We start from the raw sequence: 12,544 nt of genomic DNA on the forward strand, positions 1-12,544 counted from the left end.
ATAACCTGCGTACTTGCTTTCTCCTCCCACCACCAGAAAGTCCCCTTGGCTAAATAACATTTCTCATGCCTAAGTTGTCTCACTCATTAACTTCCAGGTTCCAGAATAAATATTCTGTTATCCAACATGTACTAGAAAGAATGACTAGCATTTTCTGCGTGTTTCCTGGATAGGAGGCATTGTGCTAAGTGTTCATTATCTTATGTAATGCTTACCAACCAAAAACCAAACCCACTGCCTTCGAGTCAATTTCGACTCATAGCGACCCTATAAGACAGAGTAGAACTGCCCCACAGAGTTTTCAAGAAGTGACTGGTGGATTTGAACTGCCGACCTCTTGGTTAGCAGCTGTAGCACTTAACCACTAAGCCACCAGGGTTTCCGTAATGCTCACAGTAGCCTTAAAAATGTAGTCATCATTGCTTCTGGTTCTCTGTATATGTGTACACCAAGTGAATGTTCAAAAGGAGCCTGTTACGTACTTTTTTTTTTTTTTAAAAAAGAGCTAAACCTTCTTACTTTTGCCACAAGTATGACATGCTTTTGTGGCAGCGTGTGAATTCTCAGGTGGCTCTCCTTGTGTGTTTTGTGCCACCCAGGTACTCCAGGAGCAGATCCGGGCCCGGGACAACATTAGCTACGGAACGAATTCTGCCTTAAAGACCCTGGAGATGCGGCAGCTCTCTGGCTTGGGGGATCTCCGAGGAAGAGTGGCAAGGTGGGTGTTCAAATGCAGGGGACTCTGCTCATCAGAAACAATTTTTCATAGATGCCATTTTAGCAGGGAAGAGATTCATGAAGTCACGAGCAAATTCTTTGCATTCTTCTAGTACCATCCCTCCTTTGTCCGAACCTTCTAGTGGTAGAGGTTAAACCTGATTGGGAGCGTGCCACAATTTCTTGTGTTTCTGCAATTTGAGTTGTCGTCACAGAAGGAAATGCTGGGAGAACTCGGCTGACCTGTGCCATTTTCCGGGGTAATATTATGCCTCTTGAATCCAATAATACAAGATTGGGACGTATGTTCTAGATGCCTTTGTTTTTTTTAATTTCATTTTTCTAGTAATTCATTTTTATTTTATTTTCTTCAAGTCTCTGGTCCATGATAGACTGGAAACTTTTTTAAAAACAGGCCTTCCAGCTCAGGCAATTTAATAAGTGATGTCCTTGCCCCTCACTACTCAAAGTGTGGTCCCAGACCAGCAGTACGAAAGCCAGAAAAGCACGCCAGTTGCCACAGAATCGATTCAGACTCCTGGCAACTCCATGTAACCCCATGCAGAGCAGAACTGTGCTCCAAGGGCTTTTAAAGCTGCCGGCATTCGGAAGCCAATTGCCAGGGCTTTCTTCTGAGGTGCCTCTGGGTGGGTTCAAACCACCAACCTTTTAGTTAGTAGCCTAATGCTTAACCATTTGTATCACCCAGGGACTCCTGGAAATTTTTAAAAAACAGGTCTTATGGCTTAGGTGGCTTGCGAAGTGCTGTTCTAGCCCCTCACTCCTCAAAGTGTGACCCCCAGACAGAGCTGCACGGGCACCACCTAAGAACTGCTCAGGAGTGGGCAACCCGGGTCCCACCCAGGACTACTGGTTAGAATGTGCATTGTAACAAGAGCCCTGGTGTCACATACTTGTTTATGTTTCAGAAGCCCTGCTCAAGGACGGTGTCTTGGGTTGCTTTGATCTGGCCGGGCCGAGGTTATCCAAAGTATTTGTGGGGCTCTTCCACCTTCTGCTGCTATTAAGAGCCACACAGGTGAACCTGCCCCTAAACGGGAGCTGCAGAGTGAATAGGTGGATTTGGGTCCTCCTGAGCAGCCCTGGTGACACAGTGATTAAGAGCTTGGCTGTTAAACAATATGTCGGCAGTTCAAATCCACTAGCCGCTCCTTAGAAACCCTATGGGGCAGTTCTACTCTGTACTATAGGGTCGCTATGAGTTGGAATCAACTCAATGGCAACAGGTTTTTGGTTTGGAGGTGAAAATGAAGGTGGTCTGTGAGGGGTGGAAGTGGAGGAAAGAACAGGGACCCACAGGGCCCAAGGCCTTGGAGAGAGGCTTTCGGTGTTAAGGCGAATTCATGGAGACCACACGTGAAGGGCCTTGAATGCTGGGCGTGTGTGTTTACATCTGCTGGGTAACAGACAGTCTGGTAGCAGACCGAGGACTGTGTGGATGGACTGGCAGGCTGCTGGGCCGCTCTCCATGCATGGTTTTCTGTCCTCATCAGGATGAACCCTGATTAGTATGGCCCTTGGTTACAGACAGCCTGCTGACCTTTGCGGCCACTTCCTCATCTCTCTCCACCCGCACATAGCACCTTGCACTTGGCCGTGACCACCTACTTGTTATTCCTGAGTGGACCATGCTCTCCTATCTCTGTGCCTTTGCAGGTGCTGTTCTTACAGTGACAATGCCTTTCCCCCTTCTTTTCTAACTTCTAAAGCCAGTTGCTGTTGAGTGGATTGTGACTCATGGCAACTCCGTGTGTGTCAGAATAGAACTATGCTCCACAGGGTTTTCAATGGCTGATTTTTTGGAATTAGCTTGCCGGGCCTTTCTTCTGAGGCACCACTGGGTGGACCTGAACCTCCTACCTTTCCCTTAGCAGACGATCACGTTAACTGTACCACCTTTAAAGTTCAGTTTAGATGTCACCACCTCCGGCAAGCCTTCACTGACCCCCACTGCCCTAAGCTCCCCTAGCACCATCTGCTGTACTCAGCCTCTGTTGTCTTCTTCACTCTGTTGTCTTCAAGGTCTTGGGTAGGCACCATGTCTTGTATTTCTGTGGCTTGAGTGCCTGGAACAGTCTCTGGAAAACAGTAGGTACTCAACAAATGTTTGTTTGGATGAATTCATGATCTAAAAACCACTGTAATAAGCCCGAAAAATCTTGAGTCTTTATTTGTGATGTTCGGTTTAAAAGAAATTTCAGCTCTATCATAACTCTTAAGGAGCCCTAGTGGCACAACGGGTAAGCTCTCAGCTGTTAACTGAAAGGTTGGCAGTTTGAACCCACTCAGAGGCTTTGTGGGAGAAAGATCTGGAAATCTGCTTCCATAAAGATTACAGCCAAGACAGTCCTATGGGGGGCAGTTCTACTCTGTCACTTGGGGCCACTGTGACTCAGATCAACTGCAAAGCACCCAACAACAACAACACTGTAACTCTCAGCTACATGGCAGAACAGGGACTTCAGGGGAAACTTTGAGGATCTTCATAGCCACTTTAGGTACAGATGAAAATTAACAAAGGTAATATATGTAAGAGGTTTAGTGAACATGCAATAAAGTTATTATTCTCTCAGGGACAAAGGCAGTGAAATTATCCTTGCGATCCTGGTTCTAATTGTAAAATGGAGAAATTGTTTTGAAATGCTTTCAGGGACTTAAATGTCTCTTCTGCAGTTTCTTCTCAACTTCTCTACCAACTTGTTCCTCCCCTGTAATAAATACTTTTAATCTAAAACCATCAAAAACATTTGTTACAAGATTAGACTGGACTATAAGACATAAAATGATACTCGTGAAGAGCGTGCTTCTTAGTTCAGGTAGGTACACACACTACATGAGACTAAACGGCAGCTCCTGTCCAGAGGCGAGATGAGAAGGCAGAAAGGGATAGAAGCTGGTTGAATGGACACGAGAAATCCAGGGTAGAAAGGAGGAGTGTGCTGTCACATTACAGGGATAGAAACTAGGGTCACATAACACTGTGTGTATAAGTGTTTGTACGGGAAACTGGCTTGAGCCATAAACTTTCACCTAAAGCACGCACACACACGCACACAAAACAGACAAAAAAAGAAAACAGGAAGAGGAAAATGATGATGGTATGAAAGGACAATGAAGCTCTTTTTTTTACCTGAGCCCCACATTGTTTTGCTTTCTTTGTGGCTGTATCCATCTTTCCTCTGGTGTGCTAATGAGACTTTGATGGTTGCTTGCACTGGTTATGTAATTCTGTTGAAGGTTATAAACTTTTTAAGTGATATGCTTAAGTTACTGAAGTGCTGTATTAATGTTTCATTTTACAGTTTTCATGGATCCATTGGTGATATGAAAACAAAAATAAAAACAACAAACCTGTTTCTGTTAAGTTGATTCCAACTCTTAGCGACCCTATAGGACAGGGTAGAACCACGGCATAGGGTTTCCAAGGATGTAATCTTTATGGAAGCTAACTGCCACATCTTTCTCCTGCAGAGTAGCTGATGTGTTCGAATCACTGACCTTTTGGTTAGCAGCCAAGCGCTTAACCACTGCACCACAAGGGCTCCTTATCGGTGATATGATTGATAGGAAATCAGGTCCTGATACTTCCCCTGTAGGTCCAGCTCAGGAGAGCAAAGGCAGGTACTCCAAGGAGGTAAGAGACACACTCAAATCCTGACCTTATCACACCCTAAATGGAACTTTCTCAGAGAGTCTCCCATTGCTCTTAAAACAGAGCTTGGGGAATTTAGCTTTCTTATTCCCACCGAACATTTGGCATTGTCTGGCCTGTCTTCTTAATTTTTCCAAGACTGTTTCCTCTATGAGTCTGGTTTGCATGGTGTCAGGGCCTTAGCAGAGAAATACCTGTGTGCTGAGGTAGGTGTGCAAGCCCCCGCTAGGTGCTTAGTGAGGGTTGAAGTCGGTTAATACTGAGGCCGGCCTTTCAGGAAGCGGCGCGGTGGACTTGAAGAGCCAACAGAGATGCAAGGTGGGCTCATCTTTCCTTCCTTCCTTCCCTCCTTCCTTCCTTCCCTCCCTCCCTCCCTCCCTCCCTCCCTCCCTCCCTCCCTCCCTCCCTCCCTCCTTCCTTCCTTCCTTCCTTCCTTCCTTCCTTCCTTCCTTCCTTCCTTCCTTCCTTCCTTCCTTCCTTCCTTCCTTCCTTCCTTCCTCCCTCCCTCCCTCCCTCCCTCCCTTCCTCCCTTCTTCCCTTCCTGTCTTCCTCCTTCTTTCTCTCACGTTCTTTTTTATAACACACTTTCTTTTTCATTATGGCTTTATTGAGATGTAATTTTCATACCCAATATTTTATCTCCTGAAATTTTGTGCTTGCTTGGATTTTAGTACAGGCACAGAGTTGTGTAACCATAATCATAAATTTTAGAACATTTTTATCACTCCAGAAAGAAACCCCACCCCATTAGCAATCACTCCCCCTTTCTTTCCAATGTCCCCGTGCTTAGGCAACCACCAACCCTTTTTCTCGTATGAATTTGCCTGTTCTGAACATTTCATACAAACAAAGTCACATAACATGTGGTCTTTTGTGACTGGCTTCTTTCGCTTAGCACAATATTTTCAAGGTTCATCCATGTTGTAGCATGTATTAGGACTTCATTCCTTTTTATGGCTGAATAATATTCCATTGTATGTATATTCCACATTTTGTTTATCCATTTGTTTGTTGATGGACATTTAGATTGTTTCCATTTTTTGGCTGTAAATGAATCACTATATATGTCTGTATACAAATTTTTGTTTGGTTGTATGTTTTTATTTCTCTTGGGTATATACCTAGGAGTAGAATTGCTAGGTCATGTGGTAACTCTCTTTGACCTTTTGAGGAACTGCCAGACAATTTTCCAAAGTAATTGCACCATTTTTCATTCTCCCCAGCAGTGTATGAAGGTTCCAATTTCTCCACATCCTTGCCAACACTTGTTATCTTTTTTTACAGCCAGCCCAGTGGGTGTGAAGTGGTGTCTTATTGTGGTTTTGATTTCATTTGCCTGATGATTTTGAGCACTTTTCAAGTGCTTACTGGTCATTTATATATGTGTATACAGATCCTTTGCCCACTTTTAAATTGGCTTATTTGTATTTTTATTATTGAGTTGTACTAGTCCTTGATGTATTCTGGATACAAGTTCCTTAAGAGATATATGATTTGCAAATATTTTCTCCCATTTTGGAAGTTGTCTTTTCACTTTCTGGATGGTATCCTTTTAAGCACAAAAATTTACAGTTTTGATATTCAATTTATTTTATTTCTTGTGCTTTTGGCGTCATAATGAAGACACCATTGTCTAATTCAAGGACTTGAAATTTTACCCCTATATTTTCTTTTCAGAGTTTTCTCTCTTACATTTAGGTCTTTGAAGGGAGACATCAAGGATACTTCAGTTTGTTACCATTAATGGATGGAGGGGACTTCAGTAGGGTGGGATGGAGAAACAGAAGAGTTTTGGGCAGGAGATTGAGAGTTCTTTTTTAAGAAACTTAAGTCTGTGTAACTCTTAGACCTTCAGAAGCTGACCTGGCTATTGGTTATGTAAGTCAAAAACTAAGAGAAGTGGCCATGGCTAGAGAAGTAAATTTGGGAGATATTGGCATAAGGATAATATATAACTTAGGGAGAGAATGAAACAGAGAAGGGGGTTAGTGTCTGATCCCCAAGGAACAACTAATTTGGTGAATGGGTACAGGATGAGGACCCAGCAGAAGAGACCGAGAAGGTGTGGGCAATGAGTGAGGAGGCAAACATGGGAGAATGATGTCTTTGAAACCACAGGGAAGGAATGGTTGTCTGTGCCATATAGAGGTTAAGAAAGATGAGTGTAGAGAGATCTTTTTTGAATTTATCAAAATGGAGGCAAATCTTTTTTGCTTTGAAGAGCAGTTTGAGAGGTTGACAAGGAAAAAAGTTGAAGAAGGAATGGAAAATGAAGAAGTAGAGAAATGAGGTTTAGGTAACTCTTGAAAATTTTGACTTTAAGGTAGCAGAGAAATGGGAGGTTGGCTGGAGAGGGGGGTAGGGCTAGGAAGGTGAAAGCGTGTCTGTATGTTGATGGAAATGTTACAGTGTGTGGGGGGTAACCAAAGAAGCAAAGTTCCGGAGAAGATGAGATGGGATGGGCTCCCAGGCACAAGTGGAGGAATTGTCATCAAAGGGAGGAGGAACTTCCTCCATTGAAATAGGAAGGAAGAAAGGGAAGATGAATACAGATATGGGTGATGGTGGCATAACTGGAGAGCTTGTGTTTTGATGGCTTCTCTTTTCTCAAAGAAATATGAAGAGCAGTCATCACGGATGAGGAGGCTTGAAGAGAGAGGAATAAATTATGAAATAGATGTCTCAAGTAATGGAAAAGAGAGCTTCCTACAGAAACAGAGGAGAATTGCCAAAAGCACTGCGGGATTATTTAAAACTATAAATTTAAAAGCAACTCATCGGTTCAGTTGCCAGATTTTCTTTAGCAGCAGGCCAACCATCCTATGCCGGAAAAAGAACAAGAAGAACCGTAGAATGAATCACTGAGCAAAATTTATGAAAGACCCTTATGTTAGGCTACCGTTAAGTTTTATGTTTTCTGCCAGGTTTTAAGAGCTTAATGATGTGTTGTTGTTATTGTTGTTAGGTGCTGTCGAGTTGGTTCTGACTCATAGCAATCTGTGTACAACAGAACAAAACACTGCCCAGTCCTGTGCCATCCTCACAATTGTTATGCCTTAGCCCATTGTTGCAGCCACTGTGTCACTCCATCTCATTGAGGGTCTTCCTCTTTTTTGCTGACCCTCTACTCTACCAAGCATGATGTCCTTTTCCAGGGACTGGTCCCTCCTGATAACATATCCAAAGTATGTGAGATAAAGCCTTGCCATCCTTGCTTCTAATGAGCATCCTGGCTGTACTTCTTCCAAGACAGATTTGTTCGTTCTTCTGGCAGTCCACGGCATATTCAATATTCTTTGCCGACACCATAATTCAAAGGTGTCAATTCTTTTTAAGTCTTCCTTATTCATTGTCCAGCTTTCACACGCATATGACGAGATTGAAAACACCGTGGCTTGGGTCAGGTGCACCTTAGTCTTCCAGGTGACATCTTTGCTTTTTAACACTTTGAAGAGGTCTTTTGCAGTAGATCTGTCCAATGCTGTCTTTATGAGTATATATCTGAAAAGATAAGAATAATAACTTTGATTCAATACTAGTCAAAAGAGCAGTATTGCTTTTCTCCCTGTTTTATGTATATATTTTTATTTTGAAATAATTTCAAACTTATATAAAATTAGCAAGATTCACCAATTGTTAGCATTTAGTTACATTTTTCTCTCATTCTTTCATGCATATGATTTTTTCTGAAGCATTCGAGAGTAAGAGCAACATTTTAAAAAATGTTTTGTGAAGAAAAATTTTTATTTCACAGATGATGGAACAGGTCAATGAGGTTAATAGCTTGCTCAAGGTTATACAGCTGATAAGTGGACCCGATTTGAAATCAGGTCAGTCTTGCACCAGAGCTAGTGTTCTTTCCACCATACCTCTCCGCCTCGAACATAAACAATATGAAGTCACCTTTCCTTGCCATAGAACTATAGAAGCTTGTTGGGGTTTTTTCTCTATTTTCTTTAAAAAAAAAAAATGAAAATGAAACTTTCTATTTTAACCATTTCAGTGACTTTAAGTACATTCACAATGTTGTATAACCATTACCACCCTCTACTCCCAGAAAGTTTTCACCATCCCAAACAGAAACTCTGTTTCCATTAAGCAATAATTCCTCATTCCCGCCTCCGGGTAACTTCTAACCTACTTTCTGTCTCCATGAATTTGCCTCTTCTTTCTAGATAGTTCAATTTTTTAGATATTTCATTTTTGCATAGGGCCGCTATGAGTTGGAACCAACTCAGCAGCGCCTAACAACAACAACAAAGATATTTCATGTAAGTGAGATCATGCAATATTCGTCCTTTTGTGTCTTGCTTATTTCACTCAGCATGTTTTCAAGGTTCATCCATGTTGTAGGGGTATCAGAACTTCGTTTCCTTTATCGATGGATAATAATCCGTTGTATGTACAGACCACATTTTGTTTATCAGTTTTTCTGTTGATGGATGTTTGGACTGCTTCAGCCTTTTTGCTATTGTGAATGCTGCTGCAAGGATACTGGTGTACAAGTATGTGTTTAAGTCCCTGCTTTCAAGCCTTTTGGGTATATACCTAGGAGAGGAATTGCTGGCAGTGCAATGGTTAAGCGTTTGGCTGCTAACCAAAAGGTCGGCAGTTCGAATCCACCAGCCACTCCTTGGGAAATCTATGGGGCAGTTTCTATTCTGTCGTATAGGGTCTCTATGAGTTGCATTTGACTCGAAGGCAATGGGTGTTTTGGTTTGTAGTGATGTTATTTTTATCTTTTTGAGGAACCGCCAAACTGTTTTCTACAGTGGCTGCACCACTTTACATTCCCATTAGGAGTGGAGACGGTTCCAATTTCGCAATATCCTCGCCAACGATTGTTATTTTCCTTTTTTTTTTTTGATAATAGCGTCCTAGTGGGTGTGAAGTGGTATCTCATTGTGGTTTTGATTTATATTTCTCTAATGACTAATGGCTCAGAGCATCTTTTCATTTGCTTACGGGCCATTTGCATATCTTCTTTGGAGAAATGTCTACTTAAGTCCTTTACCCATTTTTTAAAAATTTTTTATTGTGTTTTAAGTGAAAGTTTATAAATCAATTCAGTCTCTCATACAAAAATTTATATACACCTTGCTATATACTCTTTTTATATATATATATACTCTTAATTGCTCTCCCCCAATGAGACAGCACTCTCCTTCTCTCCACCCTGTATTCCCGTGTCCATTCAGCCAGCTTCTGTCCCCCTCTGCCTTCTCATCTCCCCTCCAGACAGGAGTTGCCCACATAGTCTCATGTGTCTACTTGAGCCAAGAAGCTCACTCCTCACCAGTATCATTTTCTATCCTATAGTCCAGTCCAATCCCTGTTGAAGAGTTGGCTTTGGGAATGGTTCCTGTCTTGGGCTAAGAGAAGGTCTGGGGACCATAACCACCGGGGTCCTTCTAGTCACAATCAGACCATCAAGTCTGGTCTTTTTACAAGAATTTGAGGTCTGCATCCCACTGCTCACCTACTCCCTCAGGGATTCTCTGTTGTGTTCCCTGTCAGGGCAGTCATTGGTTGTAGCCAGGTGCCATCTAGTTCTTCTTGTCTCGGGCTGATGTAGTCTCTGGTTTATGTGGCCATTTCTGTCTTTTGGGCTCATAATTACCTTGTGTCTTTGGTGTTCTTCATTCTCCTTTGCTTCACGTGGATTGAGACCAATTGATGCATTTTAGATGGCCACTTGCTAGCGTTTAAGACCCCAGATGCCACTCTCCAAAGTAGATGCAGAATGTTTTCTTAATAGATTTTACTATGCCAATTGACTTAGATGTCCCCTGAAACCATGGTCCCCAAACCCCCGCCTCTGCTATGCTGGCCTTCAAAGCATTCAGTTTATTCAGGAAACTTCTTTGTTTTTGGTTTAGTCCAGTTGTGCTGACCTCTCCTGTATTGTGTGTTGTCTTTCCTTTCACCTAAAATAGTTCTTATCTACTAATTAGTATTTTTTTCTATGTTTAAACTATTTCTTGAGTTCTTATAATAGTCATCTTGTACAATATTTGTTCTTTTGCAACTGACTGATTTCACTCAGCTGACCTCTCCTGTATTGTGTGTTGTCTTTCCCTTCACTTAAAATAGTTCTTGTCTACTATCTAATTAGTGAATACCCCCTCCTTTCCTCCCTCGCCTCTCTCATAACCATCAAAGAATATTTTCTTCTCTGTTTAAACTATTTCTTGAGTTCTTATAATAGTGGTCTCATACAACATTTGTCCTTTTGTAACTAATTTCACTCAGCATAATGCCTTCCAGGTTCCTCCATGTTATGAAATGTTTCACAGATTCATCACTGTTCTTTATCGATGCATAGTATTCCATTGTGTGAATATACCATAATTTATCTATTCATCCATTGTTGGGGACCTTAGTTGCTTCCATCTTTTTGCTATTGTAAACAGTGCTGCAATGAACATGGGTGTGCCTGTATCTGTTCATGTAAAGGCTTTTATTTCTCTAGGATATATTCCAAGGAGTGGGGTTGCTGGATCATATGGTAGTTCTATTTCTAGCTTTTTAAGAAAGAACCAAATCAATTTCCAAAGTGGTTGTACCATTTTATATTCCCACCAGCAGTGTATAAGTGTTCCAGTCTCTCCACAACCTTTCCAACATTTATTATTTTGTATTTTTTGGATTAATGCCAGCCTTGACTCATTAACAACCTGCGGTATGCAGATGACACGACCTTGCTTGCTGAAAGTGAAGAGGACTTGGAGCACTTACTAACGAAGGTCGGAGACCACAGCCTTCAGTATGGATTGCACCTCAATATAAAGAAAACAAAAATCCTCACAACTGGACCAATAAGCAACATCATGATAAATGGAGAAAAGATTGAAGTTGTCAAGGATTTCATTTTACTTGGATCCACAATCAATAGCCATGGAAGCAGCAGTCAAGAAATCAAACGATACATGGCACTGTGTAAATCTGCTGCAAAGGACCTCTTTAAAGTGTTGAAATGTAAAGATGTCACCTTGAAGACTAAGGTGCACCTGACCCAAGCCATGGTATTTTCATTTGCATCATACGCATGTGAAAGCTGGACAATGAATAAAGAAGACCAAAGAAAAATTGACGCCTTTAAATTGTGGTGTTGGCGAAGAATATTGAATATACCATGGACGGCCAAAAGAACGAACAAATGTGTCTTGGAAGAAGCACAACCAGCATGCTCCTTAGAAGCAAGGATGGTGAGACTGTGTCTTACATACTTTGGACTGTTGTCAGGAGGGATCAGTCCCTGGAGAAGGACATCATGCTTAGCAACGTACAGGGTCTGCGGAAAAGAAGAAGACACTCAACGAGGTGGATTGAGTAGGAACTGATTTGACAGCACCTAACAACAGCAGCCGGCCTTGATGGAGTGAGATGGAATCTCATTGTAGTTTTGAAATGTATTTCTCTAATGGTTAATGATCGTGAGCATTTCCTTATGTGTCTATTAGCTACCTGAATGTCTTTTTTAGTGAAGTGCCTATTCATGTCCTTTCCCCATTTTTTAATCAGGTTGTCTTTTTGTTGTTGAGTTTTTGCAGTATCAGGTAGATTTTAGAGATCAGACGCTGATTGGAAATGTCATAGGTAAAAACTTGTTCCCAGTCTGTAGGTAACCTTCTTACTCTTTTGGTGGAGCCTTTGGATGAGCATAGGTGTTTGATTTTTAGTAGCTCCCAGTTACCTAGTTTCTGTTCTGGTGTTTGCGCATTGTTAGTAATATTTTGTATGCTGTTTATGCCACGTATTAGGGCTCCTAGCATTGTCCCTATGTTTTCTCCCATGATCTTTATTGTTTTAGATTTTATATTTAGGTCTTGATCCATTTTGAGTTCGTTTTTGTGCATGGTGTGAGCTATGGGTCTTGTTTCTTTTTTTTTTTTTTGCAGATGAATATCCAGTTATGCCAGCACCATTTGTTAAAGAGGCTGTCTTTTCCCCATTCAACTGACTTTGGGCCTTTGTCAAATATAAGCTGCTCATATGTGGATGGATTTACGTCTGGTTTCTCAATTCTGTTCCATTGGTCTGTGTATCTGTTGTTGTACCAGTACCAGGCTGTTTTGATTACTGTGGCGGTATAGTATGTTCTAAAATCAGGTAATGTGAGGCCTCCCACTTGGTTCTTCTTTTTCAGTAATG

The 12,544-nt window shown here is 41.7% G+C and overlaps 1 protein-coding gene across 2 annotated transcripts in view; it reads left to right on the top strand.

Annotated features, from left to right (window-relative positions):
* The window catches only part of FAM81A (family with sequence similarity 81 member A), an 84,052-nt gene that overhangs the window by 35,819 nt on the left and 35,689 nt on the right, over positions 1 to 12,544 (top strand). For both annotated transcript variants that reach the window (XM_049905870.1, XM_049905871.1), the window contains exon 4: positions 600 to 718. In XM_049905870.1, the coding sequence (XP_049761827.1) occupies positions 600 to 718 (119 nt within the window). The remainder of the gene's footprint in view (positions 1 to 599; positions 719 to 12,544) is intronic.

This window comes from Elephas maximus, chromosome 13 (assembly GCF_024166365.1).
Source record: "Elephas maximus indicus isolate mEleMax1 chromosome 13, mEleMax1 primary haplotype, whole genome shotgun sequence".
Classification (NCBI taxonomy): Eukaryota; Metazoa; Chordata; class Mammalia; order Proboscidea; family Elephantidae; genus Elephas; species Elephas maximus.